Raw genomic sequence first — 22,814 nt, forward strand, 5'->3', positions numbered from 1 at the left:
TTCACCTACCATTGTCACTGTATACGGTCCCGCAGTGGACTGATCGTTAAGACACGGTTCCCAGCAGATCACCGAAGTCAAGCATCACTGACTGCGGTCAGTATGCGGGTGGGTGACCACTTGGATCAGTCTGCGTATGGACCGAGGGTGTGCGGTATTGGTTCTCGTTAAACTGTTCTACCGTAAAGTGCTCGACTTCGCGTGCAGGTCGTCGGGCTACAGAAGCGGGGGTGCCATCCCCTCTGCAGAAGATCAAAATTGTGATGGCATGTCTTCGGATCATCCTCAGGGATGTTTCCCAGACCGTCGCCAATAGCCCATTGTGCAGCTCTAGTGCGACGCAAATGAACAAATCAATCAATCAATCAGTCACTGTATACGATTCGCTTGCACACAGGTGCGAGATTTTAACTATTGGTAAAGGAGTATTCTCCTTAATGTAGTGACCACACTTTCGATCAGCGACAATCTGATTGGTGTAATATACCTTCCCTCGAAAAATTCCTCCATTCAGATTCACATATTTCCTCGGTGGCGATCGGAGGTGTAGCAAAACGCATTCTGTGAGAATGCCCCTTATGGGGAATTCTAGTAGCACAAGTACTAACCACATTTACAAGTGGTCGCATAAGCTAAACCAAAGCAGTGATGGTGGTCTCTGATATTTACGCAAGTGGAAACAGATATAAAATGCTGTATGTAAGTAAAGGGAGTAGTTCATTATCCAAACCAAACGAGTAAAAGAAACACGCCTATAGATTAAAAGCAGCCACAATGGGAAGGATCTCACAAGTTTTGCATGTTGCGAGAGAGGTCCCTAAAGGGACAATAGTACCACATCCCATTACCCTGAATAAGCGTGCGATTGTTTGTAAGAAATTATCGCAGATATCATGATTAGAACATGATTGAAGTGTCCTTATGTAGTATTATTCTCTCTGCGTGAGATGTGCCATCAATGCGAATCGTTCATACGGAAGCAGTTCGCCTTACATGTAGCTTCTATACATTCGCTCGCTCTTCTAGAATAATCACTCGCAATGAGAAAACACCTTTACCAGAGAAAAACTTTCTATTCAAGTTTTCGTTCATATCTCCAAGCTCACATCTGCATAATTTTAAGTAGAGAGGATTGAATTACATGACGTGAGAATGCACTTTTAGATCTAATTACCTGAAGTAACAAAAAAAAGCGAACGCAAGTGTTATATATCGCATATTTTTTGTTAAAGAGAAATAATACTTAAAAGGTCAATGAACTCTAAACTTTCTTATGTCATTAAAGCTCCAAAGATGAAAACAATAGGGATTTCGTGGATAGTTTTTAATCATGTTTAAACTGATCAATAAAAAACATCCACAAATATAAATTGCAAATTTCTTTTCCCAAGAAAATTGATACTGTTTTAATTTTTAATTCATAAATTATGCATTACACGAAATATCTGGTAAGCATAAGCAAGGAACGATTAAGCAGCCCTTTCTGTAAACAGTAGTGAATTTCATAAACCTAATTTTACCTTACTTACCTAATAAACAAATAAATTTATTAATTAAACGATTGTTCTTAATTTTTTAAAAATAACATTGTATTAAAATTAATTGTGCATGACGTCATGGCAAATTCATCTTCTGTTTGTTTACTTTTATAATTTACGGAAAACCGCGATCGCAACTCCAGAAGGGAAGTTTTACTGAAAGTGAAAGACAATTTAAATGGCTTTCTGTAGTGTTTTAAATAATAACAACATGATGCCGGCATCAAAATCTGAAATTGAACAAATTTACCGTAAACTAGAGCAAGGTACAGATTTATTAAAGTTATACTTAAATAAGAAACCCGAGAGACGTACTTTCTGCATCAAATTAGAAACTAGACAAATTATAATGTTGAGACCTATTGCCGGACGTAGTGTTCTGGAAGGCACAGGTAATTTTTCTTAATTCAATTTTATATTGACAGACAATTATTATTATTTTTTTTAGATATTTTGTATTATATTTCTCTTAAAGACATGGAGACGTCAACTATAAATTTATCAAATTATTGGACCCATCTTTAACCTCTTCTTAAATCGTTAAGAAAAATTGAGTCTTTCTTTTTTATAATTTTCGATATGTTAAATCTTTATTCATCTAATTAACACAAATTAATGACTTTTAAAAATAAACTTAATATTTTACATTTATCATTGCCCAGCTGCCAAAGAGCACTTTGAAATCTTGACTTCCTTTTTTTAGGGATATTTCAATTGACTAAAATTTTCAAGATGCCAAAGTCTGATATTGAAAACTTTCCCTTTTTTTGGTAAATGAAATAAAATATAATCTAATATGGTATTTTGGTTGTTAATAGGTTCTAAGAACTTTTACTCCTATTCATGTGATTGAACCAGTAATGTCTGAGTTTTCATATAATTTCCTTTTCAAACTTTTCCGAAGATTTTTTCTGTTTATTATATGTATTCATAACAGTAATTTTGCTTATATTGCATTTTTTATAGGTTTCTTAGACTTTATGGAAAAGGAGTAGATTTATCTGTTGCTTCATAACCTTTATTAACCTTTTATATGTTACTGGAACCTTTACTTTACTGCACTGTATACGTTTATAGAAATTTACTTTAAAGAAAATATTAATTATCATTTTCCTTGCGTCATCTGCATATTATTAGACAATAACAAAAGCTGAAAAGATTTGAATTCCAAGCAAATATTTTATTATTTTAGTAGGACTTACATAAAATTTCACACAGTTTTGAAATTTACTATATCTTAAATCATTAAAAAAGAACATAATGAACATTTGGAATAATCCAAAAAAGAATAAATTTGGGCAAACAATCAAAGTGAAGGTGCTTTTTCATGGTATGATTCAACAGAGTTCAAAATATTGCATTTTTTTTACTAATAAAAATTTCATAAATACTCTATACCAGGGTTGGCAAGGTTTAGGACAGAATGGATTAATCCACGGTTTAAACCATCCTGTCCAAAACTGTCTTAAACTGTCCAAAACCCTTTTACTCAAATTATGTCACAATTTTATCCGAACAATATTTAACAGGTAAAATAAACATAGAACTAATAACATATTGATAATTAAGTGTATTAGAGAATATTTGATTTTAGTAGGGAACCGAGAATATTTGATATACAGTAGGGAACCGATTATCCGGAACGATCGGGACCATCACTATTCCGGATAACTGATTTTTCCGGTTTTCTGAATCGCTACAAAAAACCGTTTTTTTTATTGTTAAACCCAACTAAAAAAAATTTGGGGGGGGGGGAAATAATCTTAAAAAGAAGAAAAAACGATGAAGTAATGCACTAATGATTATTTCCAAAATGATGGTAAGGTGAACATCTTTCAAAAAAGAAAGAAAAATCCTAAAATCTTATGAGGAAAAAAAAATTTTGTTTAAAAAATAGCGGGAAAATTTATCGAATTTCGTTCCGGTTTTCTGATTTCCGGATAACGGGTTCTGTACTCTATAATGTTTTATTAATATTGTTTGACTCTTCAATTTAAACAAAGGAAGATAAATCAGTAATCAAGTTCAATTGGTCCTCTCATTCAATAGTACATAACTGAAGTTTTGCTTTGCCATACAGGATAATATATTAGGGACTAAGTGCTTGGTTCGCCATAAACAGGTTTATTTATCTATAGTACTATTCAAGAATACTTTTATTTCATTCATGTTCAATTCTTTTAGCATAGTGATGATACATCACCAGTGTCGGTAACTGAAACTGATGTTATGCCCTTCAAAACTGTTAATACATTTTTCAGTTATTTTGTATTTTCAATTTAAACTAATATATTTATATTAAAAAAATTTTTTTTTTTAAATAGATGTCTTTTTTATCATTCTGTGATGCAGAAATTATAACATTTTTTTAAAAAATATTGAGAAAAAAGAAAGTTTAATTTTTGAACAAATTTAGTATTTTTTTTAAGAAAAATTATTATTTTTTAATATTGCCATGTTTATACTTATGCAAAAATATTATTTATCAGTATTAAAAGCATATTTATATTTAAAGGATTAGGTATTCACTTTTGTTGTTCAATGAATTGTGGAGCTTCGAAAATTATAAACCTTTTCCTATTATATTAAATTATTTTCTTTTAATAAGTTATAGTAAATTGTATAAAAAATATCAAATATTTATTGATACATGTAATTGTTATGTGTACAATGGTTACACCTATAGAATTTTTACCTTTTCCCAAAGTTCAAGGTTTTGGACACTTTAAGATAGTTTAGGACAGTTTTACCCAGTTTAAGACAGTAAAACCCATGTGTCCTGTCCAAAACCAGTTTAGTACGTCCAAAACCCCAACCCTGCTCTATACAAATTAAAAGCTTTTTCTTTCTTTTATCTCAGAATGTATTTATATATATATGTTTTTTTTTTTTCCAGTTGATCTCCGAGAAGTAAAAGAAGTTAGAATGGGAAAAAATTCTAAGCCATTTGAACGCTGGCCTGATGACACTAGAAAGTATCAAAATAATGAATGTTTTACGATTATATATGGCAACACATTTAAACTGAAATTGTTATCTTGTGTTGGTAAGAATTCACTTTCTATCATATAAAAGTAGAGTAATTGTGAAATGTCATTTTTACTGATTTAATTTTATTTTTAAATATGCCAAAAAATGCCCCGATTTTTTAAAAAAATATCCTGATTGGTTTTTGGCCCATCACATAGCATATGATATATTTCTATTCCATTTTTAATAAATTTGAATAATATGTAATTTGCATGTACCTATTAAATAACTTGTAATAACATTTCAATTATAATAATATTTATAAAATTTAACCTAATGTAAACTGATCTAGATTTTTAAAAAAATAAATAATGAAAATCATTAACCTTGATATAATAAAAAATTTACTTTTGTAGTGATTTAAAATAGACAGTTTTTCATATGAAATAGACAAAATATTTTTCAACCATTAAATTTTTTTTTGTCTGTATCACTTTTGTTTTTAGCTAAAAAGGATGAATGTGATTTGTGGGTCAAAGGAGTTCGTCACCTTTCAGCAGAAAGTTCGTCTGCACCATATCCATTGTTAGTGGAAAGATGGTTGAGAAAAGAGTTTTACAGCATGGAGAGTCTGCGAGGAGTGTAAGTTGTTCTAATATTATCGAAGATTATCAACTCTTTTAAATTGTCCGTTAATCATAGATTTAAGATAAGGGATTTTTACCATCTAATTTGTTCCAAAATTTTACTGGTATTGTATTTCTTTTTCTATATTTTTTTTTTATATTTGATAAAATATTTTGCTCTCACCAATTTTAGTGTACTTATAAAACAATGTAACTAATTCTGATATTTATGATGTTTGTGACAAATGAATTTTTTTCTACAAAAAAAAAAAAAAAAAAAAAAATTTTAACCAGACTGTAATGCCTTGGAAAGTAAAGGAGAAAAAAAGAGGGATCCCTGAAAATTGTCGACAAACTGCTCATTATTACCAAAAGACCAAACAATTGTTATAAAAACTGAAAATGTACTGAATCATTCATTTAATTATACTTGCTAATTATAGTTAAAATGTGTTGACAAAAAATGTCTTGTAGCTACATACCTGTAGCATAGCTTAAGTAAATTTGATATTTTCACCTTATTTTTTTTTTTTTTTTTACTTGGAAATAATTTTAGATTATAACATAATTTTTTAAAATTTCATTTCTCTATTTTCAGGATTACCATCAAAGATTTGAAAGCATTTTTGCCTAAGATCAATTTGAAATTACCCACAAATAGACTAAAGGAATTTTTTCAGGTATTTATCTGGAATTAATATTGTATGCTAAAATAATATTCGAAACACTATACTCTATATTTAAATTTAATTTTATATCTTTTTTAAAAAGATTTATCCTTGAAACTGAGATACACTTATTTTAATTTATTTTTAGAACATGTAATTTTGAACTTTTTTTTAAAAAAAAATGTTTCATTTTGTTAATAGGATGCTGATACTCGAAGAGTTGGAGAAATTGGTTTTGAGGGTTTTGCTTCATTATATCACAACTTAATTCATGATGAACAAGTAAGTAAGAAATGTGTACTTAATTTTTTTAATTTTAATATTATTGAAAATTGATTATTAAAAATTATTATTATTTTACTTAATCTATTAGTACATAAGTCATAATTTTTTAAATAATATTTTGTATCTTTTTTTCCATCTGTTGTGAGGCCACCTGAATAAATTACTTTAAAAAAAAAAATCATGCTTATAAAATCAATCAGAATGCAAAAAAATGGGGAATTTGATAGCCAATTATGGAATTTTAAAAAATCAAACAGTGTGTAGCATAAAAAAAATCATTGAAATGCATATCTAATTTATTAAAATGTATTTATGATGTTCAAATAATTATAATATCCCACAAATAACCATTTTTTTGTAACTTATTCCATTATATTTTGAACTATTTTGCATTATTTTTCATATTTATTACAGATAATGGGAAGTATTAGCTATGATAGTTTTTAGATTTCCAAATATTTTTTAGATAGTTTTTGAATTTTTCTAAATTTTAAAACCAAGAATATTTTTTTATGTTGTGTATGGTTATTTCTAATAAATAGGTGAAAGAATTTCAATGAATTTAAAAATTATTTATTGATATTGTTTTGAAAATTCTTATTAACACATTTGTTTCTGATGTATAACTGAATCTATTTGTGCCAAACTTTTTTTTAAAAACGACGATTACTTTCTTCAAGAAAGAACAAAAGCTCTAATAAAACTGCCTTTTTTAAAATGTATTTTGCATAAACAGGATAGTACCATAATATGTTAAATATATAAATATTTATTATTTGTATTTGAAGTCAAAACATTGTGCTTTTTTAAAGATAAAATGATTGATAACAGAAAAAATATCCACTTTGTACTATCAAATATGTACTTCTACTTTTTGTTTCTTGACATTAATGGGTTAAAGATATTTATAGAATATGTCTAGCTTGATGGCACATTTGTATTTCTTCTGTTTTCAGACTAACTAATTGTTGCTATAAAAAATTGAAACACATTTTAATTTGTTTCAATTATTTTTTCTATTTAGTTTAAAATATCAAATTGTAAAATTTAAAAAAAAATCTGCAAAAATCCTTTATTTATCTCAACTGACTTGTTTTTTTTGTTATCAATTAAAATATAACTATTTCTAACATAAATATTTTTTTACAGTTATTTTGTAGTACATTTGGTCAATATACTACTGATGGCCAACGTGTTACATTGCAAGAATTTAAACAATTTCTACTTGAACAACAAAAGGTAATTTTTTTTCCGGATCTATCCTCTCTGAATTAACTAGCTAATTTATTTAAGTAATCTAAATTTGCAACACTCATTATTGCGGTCAGTGCAATAAGAATTAAAAGTGGCAATGACGTAGAAAAATCTTCAGTTAAAAGCAAAATTTCTTTAAAAAATTTTTTATAATCATGTTATTCTTCTTTTTATTGTTTATAAATTCTAAAATTATAATTAATTTCTTAGTTTCTTGGAACAAAAAGAGAAAAAAGAAGTTTGCAAACAATTAAAAATGTGTCTTCTATAAATATATACAAGTTATCTTGTATAATTATATACAATTTAATATTTTTCATGCCTATTCTAGATAAACAAATTTTCTGTTACATTCTTATTTGAGAATGAGATAAATATTAACTATTTACGTGATATACAGATTTTATGCTGAATAACTTTTGCATTTGTACTTTTCAATAGTGGTCTACTTCAAATCCTGACAGAAAATACATTCTCTTAATATTTATACTATTGTTATACAGTTTATGCTGTTTAGTATGTCTTCTCTTCCCAGTATAATGATTGATACATAATGTCATGCTTGCTTTTCCATAGGTGTATGTTATTTTAGGTATAATTTATATATAGTGAACATTTTGCATTCATTCTTTCCCATTCTTTGGAAAATTATTTTAGAAACAAATGTTCAATTTTTCTTTTATATTTTCAAAACAAACATTTCTTTGTTGACAATAACCCATTTGATAGCAGAATTTTTCAAAAAAATAATTTAATCCATTACTTTTTTGATATTACTACCCATTGAACAAGAAGCATCTTAAATTATCTTCAAATGAAGGAAGATTTGAATGAGAAATAAATGACCCCCCCCCCCCCCCCTGATTTTCATATTAGGCAGTCTTGATTGTCTAGTATTTGTAAGTTTCAAGTAATTATTTTCATTTTTGTGTTCTATATAGACATATTTCTGTGACCTCTGGATTTAGTTTGGGTCAGTTTCCTGATTGGATTTTTTGGAGATTCTTCCAATATTTACTGACACTGCTGTATGAAAATGGCCAAAAAAGTTTGGTTTTAATTTTAAAGAGTTGAGATATTCCATCCTTTTCTTCTTTTTTTTTTTTATTTTTTTATATGAACTATGATTTTGTGTTAAATGAAAATGGTTTTGAAGCAAACTTTTCATTTTTATGTAAAATATTTAACAACTCTGCACTGACCATATATTTTATTGTAACTTTTTCATTAAAATAAAAATTTATATGAAATATACATTAGAAATTGTGAATGTGATTGATGCATTTGAAGTAGAGCAGTCAAACCAGATTCAGTGCATATTCTTTTAAGTCTCTAAAAATCCTGAATTGTATTTATTATTCTTTTTTTTTTGTTGTAGTTTTTTTTTCTTTCCTAATAGAATAATTTAAAATTCTGATAAAAAGTATTATTGTTAAATAAAGAATAAGGATATCATGCAAAAACAATGATCTGGATCATTCCATAATTTAACTGCAAATTATTGTTTACTTTTCAAAAGTTGAAAGAATTTGGAGCGGACTCCAAGAACTCCATCTCACAGACTTTGAGAAATATTTACTATTTTATTATTATCTTCTATTGTCTTATATTTCAATTTTAAAAGCTTTAATGTTACTTTAATTTACATGTTGATAATATTCTTCTTTTTATAACTAAATAGGATTCTGATGCTTCAGATGAAGAAAAAGTTAGCAAGATCATGCGAGAGTACCTTGAAGATCCTAGTAGAGATGCCCAAGAACCTTTTTTCACTGTTCCTGAGGTTTTTAAACTTTTATTTTTTCTTGTAAAGTAATATTTTCTTTAACAATGTGGACAACATGTATACTTCATTTATTATTGTTGTTATTATTTCATGTTGTTTAATAGTTGGTGCGTTTGAAGGCTTCATCCTAGAAACTTATGTATACCTTGTAATTTGAGTTACCTACTATTTGTTGATAGTTATCTCATGAATAGTACATGCAAACACTTAAAAGTTTTAAAATGCTGTTTAATTTTCAAAAACAACAAAATGTTCTAAAATGCAGACGAGGTGGAAATGTGTGAATCCCAATATAACATTTTAATGACTCAAACAAAACAACAAAATTTTTTAATACGATTTTTTCTATTTATTGGCAATACTATTTTTAATTCTAATGTAGCATTGAATTCAAATTTCTTCATTCAATAGATATTCTTCATACCAAGTTGGCTGTAGATATTAAAAGTTTTTCTTTGTGTATATGAGAAAAATATAATTTATCAGCTAACAGTTTGCAATAAAAAAAAATATTTGATTTAAACAAAAATGATAATTCTTAAGAGATCTATGATGAACTTTATAGATGTGGTTTTAATTCCACTCTTGAAATGCAATTTGCTAGTAGGTACCATAAAATATTGATTTCTAATATTTCATTATTCAAAGATATTACATTGCCAATAAAAACTGAAATTAAAACTTTTATGTATTAAATTAAAACCCTGACAATAACAGCAAAAACTAACATTAACCCCTAAGAAAATGTCTCTTTCAATTAGTAAAATGTCTAATTGCCTTTGAGAAGATTTTTTCATTTATATGTACTACTTTTATCAATTACCTGAACCTAACTTTTTGTTAAAATGGCTGCTCCTTTTTATAACATTTGTGTGTTTATTAGTTTTTGTCCCAATTATTTAAAAAAAATCAGAAAATAACTGTTTTTATGGTGCACATAGTAAGTATTTTTAATTATGAATCAGTGATCAGCTACCCAGTCTATGGTTAATATTTGATATGAAGATTTTTTTAATAAATTATGCTTGAATAACATTTTTTTAAGCATACTATTACCAAAATATGTTTTTAACAAATAATGTGTACTTTCTGAAATTTTGTGTTTAGTTTTTAGATTTCTTGTTTTCTAAACACAACCATGCATGGGAGTCTAAACATGATTTAATTAATCAAGACATGACTCAACCATTGGTGAACTATTGGATTGCATCATCACATAATACGTAAGAAATAATTTTCATAGTCTATAATTTTTTTTCAGTACATAGGCAGTTCACCGTAATTATTTTGCATGAATGCTTAAACATACTTTTTTATACATATGCTCCTTTCAAAGTCCATCACTCCATTGAAGGCTTTTAAATTTCCTCGCAAAGTCTAAAATGATTATTGTTTCATACATTGTCTAGGCATTCTATGGAATGACTTAAGAAGATCTGCATTATATACAATAACTAAACAAATTATAGAATTCTCATATTTTATACTCTGTCCTAACAATGACAGGTATTCTGTACGGCGATTAGGCATTCAAAAGATTACCAGCATTTTATACATTGAAAGTATCGTGTATATAAATCCCTTGAAATGCTTCCAATTTTTAAAAATATTTTGCATTAATATTAAAACCTATGAAAAACGTAATGTAAATTTAAAACTGCAAGTGTTTGATTTTATTACTTTACTGCAGTGAGTTTAAGTTGAACATTCGTACAGGCTTTGCATTTCTTTTATGTGTGCAATAAAATTTAGAATGAGCTTTATTTTTCCTTTAAGATTTGTAATTTTGCTATAGGCATCCAATGCTACTTATCAAATATTTTACATCAAAAGATGAATTTTATATTTTAATGTAAATAATTCATTGTTTAGTTACCTCACTGGTGACCAAGTTAAATCTGAATCCTCAACTGAAGCTTATGCCAGGTGTCTCCGAATGGGATGTCGTTGTATTGAATGTAAGTTTCTTTTATAATTATATTCATATACTTTAGCCTAGTAATTCACAACCATTTTTTTGTTCCATGCATGCCTTTTAAAATTGTTAGAAGATGGTCCATTCTAGAAACTCAAAATATTAAGGTTCATTCATTTAGATTTAAATAGTTTTTAGTTAAACACTAAAACCTATTGTGAGTGCCAACAAACATCAAAATTTGAATAAAATTAATATTTTACGTTTATGAACTAAAGCTTAATACTTGCAAGTGCAAAAACTTTTGCAACTCATAAAAAGTTTAACAAGTATGTATGGGTTGTTGGGAAATGTTCCAAATGAAGCAGCACTGAAAAAACTACTGGTAAAAAAAAATACATACACAACTCAAATCAAACAGTTATTTTAATAATTTAAAACGTTTATTTCAATTTATAAAGAATTAAATATTGTGAATGTTAATGAAATTGATAAAGTAACAGTAAATTAGTATTTGAAAATCCAATCTATGATGTTTTAAAATTATTACAACTAAATATTATTAATGCTTAAATTTATAAAAACAAATTAATAATTAATTAATTAACGATAATTATATTATTATTTACTAAATTTTCAGTTCTGAAATAACTCTAGATCCAATAAAAAGAATATTCCACTGATATTATAAACTACCTCAAAATATCAAATTAGGACGGAGTAATTGCATAACTTAAAAAAAAAAAGGATTTTTCTGTTATTGTTTTACTTATTAAATGCTTTACTGTATTATTAAATGCATTATTTTATTTATTTATTTATTTTTTAAATTTACTTTTATACTGTAAATCAGTTTTTGTTTTGTCAAGCTGACCTCATTTCTCCTAAGTTTAAAATTATTGTTTTTACATTATTATTCGCACCCACAGTGTGCACTTGCAGTGAGTTTTCTTTAGGCATTTTGATATTGTAAATATTTTTTTTATTTTCATTGTTGATAAACTTATTTAAAATAAATAATGATAAAGCTGCCTAAGACTTTTTTGGTATATAGATGGCTACAACAAAAATTAGTAATAATAGTAGTTTAAAAAAGTACAATTGATTACTAACCAAAATGTATTTAGCATCGATATATTTCAAACTGCGTTTTTAATTCAGATTACTAAACATTTTTCGATCTTAAAGAGTAATTGAAATTAATATATTTGAGTTTCTTGATGTTGCACATTATATAACAAGAGCAACTAATGGTTGACAAAATCTTATTTTCTTGATTTCTAAAAAATTAGTATCCATATATAATTGCTGATTTTAATGCAATGCATTTCAATTTTAATTATTTTATTAGTTGTCTATAAAAAAAATTTACCTTCCCATTGTTATGCTAACTAATTTTTTGTTATATTTTTATTCATTTTTTTTTATTTATTTATTTATTCTGATTGTAAATTTTAGCTTTAGCTTTTTAGTATTTAAGCTTTTATGACTTTAGTAGACACAGTAATAGTTATCATTTTATCTGAATAATCTTATTACTATCAAAAATTAAAGAGGCTCTGGCTTTTTTTCTCTTTGTAAATATGATTTAAAAAATTCTGTGAACCTGAATTATATTATTACTGTATTATTCATAATATGTTGTTAAATTTCAGTGGATTGCTGGGATGGTCCAGATGGTATGCCTCATGTTTTCCATGGCCATACATTGACTAGCAAAATAAAATTTCTTGATGTGATTAAAACAATTAAAGAACATGCTTTTGTTGCATCAGAGTATGTATTTATGTTTCTGCAGTGCATAAATTGTCTATCTAATCAAAGTTAATTAGTTTTACTTGAAACTATATTTAAATGAATAAGTTTAATATTAAAAAATTCTAATTGCTAATTTCATCTTTTATTATTCTCGTCATTTTATATCTTTTTGCTTGCAATTGATTAGTTTAAAAATGCAAAATTTGGTTATTGTTTTTTTTCTTTTTCATGTAATATATTATTAAAAATAAATAGATATTGAAACTACAAATGGTATAAATTAATTTGTCTTCGACCTATTTTATTTCCATTATTATACTTTTTATCATTTTATTTGTGTACATATGTCCCTTTTTTTTAAAATCAATAACTGGAAAATCTCTCTTTTTCTTCTTTTTGTGGCACAATTATTTTGAATCTTTTTTTCATTTATTTATTTCTGCCTTGAAAAATTTAACTTTTTTTAATGTTTGTGAAATTTCTTACCTAAGAAAAAATCTATTGGTTTTTCATTGTTGTAACTATAATATAGTAACTATTAAAGATAATATAATTAATAATCTGCAGTCTATAACCAAAATTACCAAATTTAATTATTACTGAAAGTGAGTTTGCATTGATTTCATGAGAAAGAATGTATGATAGAAAAATTGATAGCTTTACTCTTAATTTCAGTATTATGAGTTTCTATTTATTTCCAATAGTGATTATGTATATTTTTTTTTTTAAAAATAAATAAATCCTATAGAGTTGAGTTTAAAATGATATTTATGAAATTTAAAAAATCGATTTTTAATTGGAGTTATTAAGGGAAACAGGGATAGACCAAACTTTATGTTTATGGATTAAGTCCCTACTTATGGATAGAGCCATTCAAATGAATATCTTCAACGAGACATTAGAAAAGAAAACAACCAGAGGCTGTCCACAAGGAGGTGTACTATCACCATTACTTTGGAATCTGGTTGTAAATAGCCTAATCAAACATCTAAATAATACAGGCTACTATACCCAGGGATATGCGGATGACATTGTCATACTCATCCTTGGCAAAGATTTTCACATAACTTGCCAACTTATGCAAAACGCTCTAAGTTATGTAAGCAAATGGTGCAGGGAGAGGAATCTGGACATAAATCCACAGAAGACCAATCTAGTACCATTCACTCGTAAAATAAAAAGGGAAGGCTTTTTTATCCCAAAACTTTTTAACGTTGAAATCAATATTGCCTCTGAGGTGAAATTTTTAGGCTTAATTCTTGACCAAAAACTCACCTGGAATAAACATGTTGATTACAAAATCAATCAAGCAAAAAAATGCATAATGATGTGCAGACGCATGCTTGGTAAAAACTGGGGATTACAACCAAAAATGATGTTTTTGATGTACACAGCAATTGTCAGGCCTGCTTTCACATATGCTTCAGTGATATGGTGGTGTAAAGTGGAACAGAAAACTGTGAAGGATAAGCTGGGGAGTCTGCAAAGACTGGCCTGCTTGTGTATCACAGGTGCAATGTCCACGGCCCCTACCAGAGCACTTGAGGCAATTCTGGACCTGACTCCTTTAGATATCTTCATGTGCAGCTCTGCCAGAATGACTGCATATAGAATGAAATTGCAATATCAATGGTATGACAAGCCCTCTTCTGGAGGTCATACCAGTATTACTAAGAAAATTTACCATCCAACTCTCCTTATGCCTTCTGACTGCATGGAGAGAAAGTACGTGTTTGAAAGACCATTTGAAGTAGTTTTTCCTACCAGAGAAGAATGGGATAACAACACGATCGATACAAAAAATGATGATCTAATCTGGTATACCGATGGATCAAAGAAAGGTAACCTCTCAGGACTGGGTGTCTGTGGCTTGTCACCAAGATTCAACCTTTTTGAAGGCCTTGGGGAGTATGCTACTGTCTTTCAGGCGGAGGTACTTGCTATTGTAAACTGTCTGCAGATAAATATTAAGAAAGGCTACCATGGTAAGCGGATTCTTATTTTCAGCGACAGTCAAGCAGCCTTGATGGCTCTTTACTCATTTCAAGTAAAATCAAAAATTGTTCTGGAATGCAAGAATCTCCTAATAGAACTGGCAAAAAGGAATAAAATCATTCTTATTTGGGTACCAGGGCATATGGGAATTGATGGTAATGAAAGAGCTGATGAACTCGCAAAACAGGGATCCTCTTTCAATCCAATAGGAACGGAACCCTTCTGTGGAATCAATATGAAGACTACAAAGAAGGCCGTCCTGAAATGGGAAAAACAGGAGATGAACAAAGTTTGGCGCAATTCTCCTGGACAAAAACATGCTAAAAGCATGATCAGCAGCCCTTCTGCAAAAATTGCTTCTGAAATTCTTAGCCTCCCAAGATTGAAGATTCAAACAATTGTAGGCTTCATCACTGGGCATTATCATTTCAGGAAACATCTACATAGATTGGGACTTTTCGAACAAGAACCAATATGTCGGAAATGCCGTGAAGCGGTAGAATCAGCACATCACATCCTATACGAATGTGATGCCCTCGCCCTTACGCGCCTCACTACCTTAGGCAATCCATATCCTAAAGAGCTTCACCTTAATTCCATTAAGGGACTGTCAGACTACATTAATAAAGTAGGCGACCCGAGACAATGGAACTAGGAAAAATTGGGCTTGGAGTATGGTACAAAATGCAACATGTGCAGAGGTGCCACATATCTGACAAGCTCAAGCAAGAAGAAGAAGAAGAATTGGAGTTAAAATAAAAATGATGCTTCAAATTTCTGAAAGTGCTTCTCATGTATACTCTGTTGCTCTTAACCAGGGTTTCTTAAACCTTTTGGTGTGAGGACCCCATAGTATTTACAAAAATTATTTGTGACCCCATAAGCATTGTACAAATCTGACTCGCGTATGAAGGAATCTAACGACTTTCTATTTTTATTCTAGGTATCCAGTCATTCTTAGTCTTGAAAACCACTGCACACTACCTCAACAGCGAAATATGGCATCTGCCTTCCTTGAAATATTTGGGGGTAAATGTTTATACTGTGTTATTTGCTAAAAGCTTTTCTGTTATATATTTTCTTTTCATTTCCTATACTATTTGTTCCATTTTTATAAGTCATTCATTTTGTTATTTTTTAATTTACAGAAGATACATAAGTTTAGATGCATCCATTTTAATCTTCGTTGATATTTGATTAATTACTTAGTAAAATAAAACAAATTTCAAAAAATTAAGGCGTTAATTTTTTTTTCTCCTTTTAAATTTCTCTTTTTCATCTTATACAAAATTTTGAAGTTAAAAATTCATTTAAAAATTCCAAGAATATTTTTATTTTCAAAACTGTTTCAGATAGAGCCATTTTGATAAATATGAGTTATTTTAGGTTGTTTGAAATGTTATTTCATTTTTGTTTTATGAAAATGAAAGACAATTTTATTATGGGAATAAATGTTTTATTGAATTATATACAGCTCATTCAGATGTAATATCTTTCGTTTTCTGTCTGCAGTAGCATGATTCCACACCAGTAATTTTTTTTATTTGCTGGTATAAAACTGATCCATATGATTTTTGTCCTCCCCATTTAAAGTAAAGGTTTTATCATCTAAAACTTTTTGTAAAGACTGTGATATTGTTGTAGATAACCCATTCCTCACCCCCAGTAATGATGTGCTTGAAAAATAAATAATTTACTTAATGTTTGAGAAACAGATCACAAAGGTCAACCGGACAACGCAAATCTCCTTCTGTAAGAACACGAAGAAACCTAAGAGATTCGAATGATCATGAAATAGCAAATTTGATGAATCCATTTCTCAGCAAACTTACGACTTGCTATTTGCCGATTTTCTCAATTAATGTGTTTATTGTGTCTTAATCGCCTTTGACTGTTCAGGGTGTTGCTCATCTTCAACATAGAAATTTGCCAGATTGAAATTTTGCGAACCAATTTTGGCATTGCCGTTTTGTCAATACATCTTCTGCATACTCATTAGATAATTTTTTCTAGCTTGAGCTGCATGTTTACCCATTTGATAGTTAGAAAGTAAAGTATATTGAAAATGCGGCTTTTCACTTTCTATGTTTGAAAGGACATCAGCCAAAAACTACTGAGTAGAATCAATTGAACTTTTTCACAAGCAATCCTTAGAGCCTTGCTATATCAGCTGTTAAATACTTATTGTGTTTATGTGGCTTAAGTATGAAGTTGACTATAAAAAATACAATTAAGTCATGTGTTAGGAAAAACTAAATTACTTTCCGAGCAACTTAATGTTATACTTTTCTTTTCTGTCAGCTTAATTATAAAATTGTTTTATTTTTATACTTGAGTACATAATTCCAATTGATCAACATTCAATACAATAAGTTAGTTGTTTCTTTTTTTAATTAGAACTGTTTAATAGAAACATCTAGACCTAGAACATAATAAATTTTTATTTTTTCAATATCTTAACAATTTAAATGAAAGTACTAATTTAAAGATATTGTGATAATTTTTCTATGATTGCTTTGTTTCATGCAAGCTGAGATATGTAACTTGTGCTGCCTAAGTTATGATTTTTTCTCCTTTTTCACAAGATTTTTATTTTAGATTGGTTACTTAGCTTTGTTTCTTCATATAATTTTTTTATTTGTACAATTTGTAAAACTTAGCTGTCGCAAATAGAAATATAATCTTGTATAAATTTTTGCCTCACATGATTGCAAAAGTATAAGAAAAATTTAAAATCTGTCAAGTGTTTTTGAAATACTTAATATGTAGCTAGAAAAATAATATTTTTTAATATGCTTTTATTTTTAAATAAATAATTGATTAAAAAAATTATTTAAATATTAACATTACTTTCGTTGTATTTTTTTTTCACATTAATAACTGTTTTTATTAATTATTGCAGTAATATTTTTGATTTGATTATTTATAACTATGAATGCTTTTTAGATTTGCTCTTAACTCAACCAGTTGAAAGAGATGGAATGCAAATGCCCTCTCCTGCTCAACTAAAACGAAAGATAATAATCAAGGTGACTCAAGAAATATTGTAATAGCATGTTTTACTTTAAAATAAATATTGAAATTTAAACTATAATTTTTTAAACTGAAATCCCAGATTTTTTAATTTATTTTCTATTTTCAAAATGTCTTTAGTTCTTGTTTCAGCATCTAAAAATTCAAATTAAAATCAGTGATGAAATGAGAGATAGTATTTTTTAAACCATATTTTCTTTGCAGCACAAAAAGCTTCCTGAAGGTCACGAGGAACGCATAGTTGTAAGAAATGATGAAGGTATTTGTTATTGCTTTATTTTATTAATATGCATTTATAGTTTTAAATTAGAAGTTTAGTTGAGAAAAGAACTTTTGTTTCAGTTATGCTTCAAAAATTATTTAACTATAAAACTTCATCCAACTTTAGAACTTAGAACTCAATTTAAATCTGAAAAAAAAATTCTATCTCTAAAGTCTTTAATTATTTTTACCTTTTTACCTCTGGTAGTTACTTCTTAGGGATCCAAGTTTGATCTTAGAGAACTTAAACTACTATTAATTTCAAACCCTGTACCTTTAAATTCAATCAATGCTTTATTTTTTTTAAACATTATTTTTTTTAAAAATTTATTTACTATCATCACAATGCAGCATAATTTTTTTCCTTCTTAAAAGCTTTATTTTGGGCATCTTGATTATTATAAATTAGCTAATTTTAAACTTTTTTTTAAATTTCAGCAGGAGCTGAATCTGACATCAGCAATGCCATAAAGAATGGTATTTTATACTTGGAAGATCCTGTTGATCATGAGTGGCGACCTCACTTCTTCATGCTCACTCAGAATAAGATGTATTATGCAGAAGAAGAAGAAAGTCGAGATGAAGATGATGACAATGAAGATACAAGTACTCAACCCAGAGAAGTAAAAGAACATTCTTTTTATATAATCATATTTATGTCGCATTGGCAAAATTCATGATTTGAAGGGGAGAAAAAAACTTTAAAAATCAGGAGGTTTTATTAGAAAAATTTTACCTATACCAATTAAAGCTCTAATAAACTATATTAACAGTGCTTAATTATTTAAAAACAATATTATAACTTAAGTATTTTGTAATTTCAATTAAAATTGTATAAATTATTATACATTTATGACATACTAATCACTTAAAAAATAAAATCATATTTGGTTTTATCCAGCTTACAAGTACTCAACCCAAAGGAGTGAAAGAACATTCTTTTTATAAAATCACATTTATGTTGGGTTGGGCAAAATACATGATTTAAAATAAAAATAAAAATCATTATTTTTAAAATCAGTTTTTTTTTTAAAAATTTGTTTTATCTATACCAATCAATGCTCTAATAAAATATATTAACCATACTTATTATTTAAAAGCAATATTATAACTTAAGTATTTTGTTATTTCAGTACAAATTATAAAAATTATTAGATATTTATGACATACTAATCACTGAAATAATAAAATCATAAATGGTTTTATCTAGCTTAATAGTTGAATTTGTAAAGGCAAAGTCTTATTCTTTATGCCAGATATAAAATGAAGGAAAAATTCATTTATATCAGGAAACAAAGGAAATTAAAATATATTAACAAGTAGTTCTCCTTCATATCTATTTGAGTAAACTTAGTGTTACAAACAACAAGTTACAAAGTGTAGTACAGTACAAGTACTGTACTACACTTTGTACAAGTTACAAAGTATTTAAGGGCATTAAACTATTAAGTTATAATTTTCTATTAGCTATATGTAAATCAATTTGTGAGTAATGAACATATTTAAATAATACCTGTTGAGTTTTATGTTTTTTTTTAATACCTTAAGGACTTTTAAAACATTTAAATATGTAATTAGTGTTTACCAATATTAATAAAAGGAGTGTTCTGTCCAATGAAACTTACCATGATTTTTTTTTTCGTTACTGTAATCTAAACTGTTTTACTCTTCGTTGAATATCTAACTAACAAATTGTCTCCCATTTTTTAAAATTTTAGTTTGTTTGGCTTGAACTAAAAAAACGTTATTTTATTTATTGAATAATTAGTTTGTAATATTAAAAATAAGTTTTGAAACTTAGTTAGAAATATTAGTTATTCTAGCTATATTGCTTTTTTTAATAATATTAAGTACTGTTAATACATTTTATCAGATGATTTAACTGGTAAAAATGAAAAAATTCAATTTAAATAAAATAAATCCTTTTTTTTATGAGTTTATTTGTATCTCGACCCGCCCTATTTAAGGGCGGGTCGAGCTTTTTTGATAATCCTTTTTTTTTATGAATTTTTTAACCCTGGTAATATATGATGTGCACAATATTCAGAAATAGGCCTATTTTCTGTTCTTTAATCTTCAAGCTATTTAGGTGATATACATTCTATGGCATTTTCGTCTACATTTCGTTGCTAATTTATGTATAAAGTTGTCCCTTTTTTAATACATTTTAATATTTTTATTGTCGTTTTTTATAATAATGCATGGTTGTTAAGTAATAGTACAAAAATATATGTTTTCTTTAACATGGCTTATTTGTTTTCTGTCTCTTCCTAATTATTGCAACAAGCAAGCACTTATTATTGTTAATTCTATATTTAATAAAGCATTATTTGTTAGACCTGCTCCTACTGCCCAGTTATTTCTATTCTTGTTTGTATCACTTTGAAATTGTAACCTTTTATTTAAAACTAATTTTAGTTTTTAAAAAAATGTACGTACAAGGTGGGACTATGAGACTATGCGGAACACTATATTTTGAACTTCTACATTTTTAGTTATTAGCACCTTCAATATTTCGTTTGTTAAAGAAATATTGATGAACATGCATTTTTTCTTATTACTCTTGCTCATATTTTTAGGGTGTTCCTAGCAATGAGCTTCATTTTGGTGAAAAATGGTTCCATGGGAAATTGAGTGGAGGAAGAACTCAAGCTCAAGAACTCCTTAATCAATACTCATTTTTAGGTGATGGTACTTTTTTGGTACGAGAAAGTGAAACCTTTGTTGGAGACTACTCATTATCTTTTTGGTAGGAAACTTTATTTTCTGTTTTTATTTTTGCATATTTGAAACAAATAGGGAAGGAAATATGAAAATGATCAGAATTATGTATATTTGATTACCCATTATATGAATCAGTTCGTCTGCGTTAAATTCTTGTGCCAATATGTTAACAAACATTTTTAAATGGTGTTGTTAGTAGTATTTTTTACTAAAATGCATTTATTAAATATTCTCTTCTGTGAAATAAGCTTAGTTATTTATTTAATGTTTTTTTTTACTATAAGTTTACTTTTTAAATGACAATATTGTTCATGCACTTTTCAATATGATGGTTGATTTAATTTGCAATTAATAATTTTCTTGTTATGAATTTTGCTCGAATATTTGACGGTTATGTTTTGAAATTTCTCATTTTTATGTCACTTCTAGAATATGTCTCATTTTCTTTATAAAATTTGCATTTAAAAAAATTTTGCTTCATATCCTTTTGAGTTACCTGTTTTTTTACTTTGATTAAAAAATTTTCTGGCACAATATTGTTCAAAATTTGAATATGAATTAAAATTAAGGGTATCTATTTATTGTGTAGTGTATATGTTAGAGAAACTTTTAAGATTGTCTATTAAGATAGAAATCTTTAGATTTACCTCTTAAAGATTGTAAAGTATATATAACATACTTGGGAAAATTACTTTTAAAAGGTAAAGATAATAGTACAAGTACTTTAAGGAAAAGTAAGGTGTAAAAATTTTTGATTTTGAAAAGTAATGAGTAAGAAGTACAAGTACAAAACAAAAAAAGTAACTATTTTAAAAGACATTTCAATGAAATCAAAAATTCAAAGTAATCTTTCATTTCATTATAAAATGTAAGAGCAAAATATAAACTTTTACATTTAATATGTATTTAATTTTTATTTAGGTGATATAAAACTTTAAAAGATATGAAAATATTACAAAATTCATTGAAATATTTAACATATTTGCCGAAGACAAATTAGAAATCAAAATGCAATGTTTGCATATAAATATGATTTATGATCTTTTTCTAAAAAATTTCAAATCTTTAGAAATTATAGTTTGGGAATAAATTAACTCGTACAACAAAATATTTATGATGATACGTTAAGCATTATATATGATGAACTAATATTTTTACATGATATAATTTAAGAAAAATTCTAAACTTTCGAATACATACTATATTTTAATTAAATAAGGCACAATTTTTATATTTTAAGACTTAAATGCTGAAGAATTTCAATTTTGTGGCAAAATGTTTTTGGTATAGTAGCATTAAATAAATTATTGAAATTATTTATAAAAACTTCCAGTGTATATGTATAGACAACAAAAATATTGCTTGCCAAACTTAAATAAATTTTTAAATCCATCAAATAAATAGATTAAGTCATTTTTCAAGTATAAGGCAATTAGATTTTGTAATATTACTTATCTTTTTTTAAAATATGATTAAGTCTTTAAGGCATTCCATTCTTTGCCTCAAACCAAACTAAACTAATATGAACAAGGAAAACTTTCCAAAAAAGTTTTTTGAGAATACCTTTTGAAAAATTCCTTTTTTTTTAAAAAAAAAAAAAGTAACTATTTCTTTCAACAGTTTTATTACAAATACTTGTGCTATTTTCCTAAAGCTGTAACAAAAAACAAGTATAACAGTAACAGTGCTAAAGTTGAAAAGTGAAGTACCATTGAAAGTATGTACTCTTTACTTCCGTTACAAGTAACGAAAGTTAAAGTATTGCAGTGCATCATATACAATACCTCTTATAAATTTATACTTGTTAAGAGATTTAAAATATTTTTCTGATTTCCTCCTTCCTCTTTTTCATTTATAACAATAATATTTCTTTTAAAAAAAGTAAAAATCCAAAAAAAAAAAACGTAAAAATCCAATTGTTACAAACTTTTATCTAATTTGGCCAAGCTTCATTAAATTTGCTTTTCTTTAAAATTAATATAGACTAAATTTCAATTATGA

At 27.3% G+C, this 22,814-nt stretch overlaps 1 protein-coding gene across 3 annotated transcripts in view; it reads left to right on the forward strand.

The window, feature by feature from the left end:
* The first annotated feature begins 1,450 nt into the window (after window positions 1–1,450).
* Window positions 1,451–22,814, forward strand: part of sl (small wing phospholipase C gamma 1) — a 47,346-nt gene continuing 25,982 nt past the window's right edge. The window contains exons 1-15 of one of the 3 annotated variants that reach the window (XM_087162525.1): window positions 1,451–1,930; window positions 4,435–4,584; window positions 5,015–5,150; window positions 5,733–5,814; window positions 6,004–6,084; window positions 7,237–7,326; window positions 9,023–9,124; window positions 10,235–10,350; window positions 11,000–11,085; window positions 12,698–12,818; window positions 15,739–15,824; window positions 17,742–17,824; window positions 18,033–18,087; window positions 18,528–18,712; window positions 20,669–20,838. In XM_087162525.1, coding sequence (XP_087018651.1) covers window positions 1,717–1,930; window positions 4,435–4,584; window positions 5,015–5,150; window positions 5,733–5,814; window positions 6,004–6,084; window positions 7,237–7,326; window positions 9,023–9,124; window positions 10,235–10,350; window positions 11,000–11,085; window positions 12,698–12,818; window positions 15,739–15,824; window positions 17,742–17,824; window positions 18,033–18,087; window positions 18,528–18,712; window positions 20,669–20,838 — 1,757 coding nt within the window. In that variant the 5' untranslated portion in view covers window positions 1,451–1,716. The remainder of the gene's footprint in view (window positions 1,931–4,434; window positions 4,585–5,014; window positions 5,151–5,732; window positions 5,815–6,003; window positions 6,085–7,236; window positions 7,327–9,022; window positions 9,125–10,234; window positions 10,351–10,999; window positions 11,086–12,697; window positions 12,819–15,738; window positions 15,825–17,741; window positions 17,825–18,032; window positions 18,088–18,527; window positions 18,713–20,668; window positions 20,839–22,814) is intronic. The other 2 variants (XM_087162526.1, XM_087162524.1) reach the window with 2 other exon arrangements.

The sequence above is a fragment of the Parasteatoda tepidariorum genome, chromosome 1 (assembly GCF_982258835.1).
Source record: "Parasteatoda tepidariorum strain Cologne lab strain chromosome 1, Ptep-v5.0, whole genome shotgun sequence".
Classification (NCBI taxonomy): Eukaryota; Metazoa; Arthropoda; class Arachnida; order Araneae; family Theridiidae; genus Parasteatoda; species Parasteatoda tepidariorum.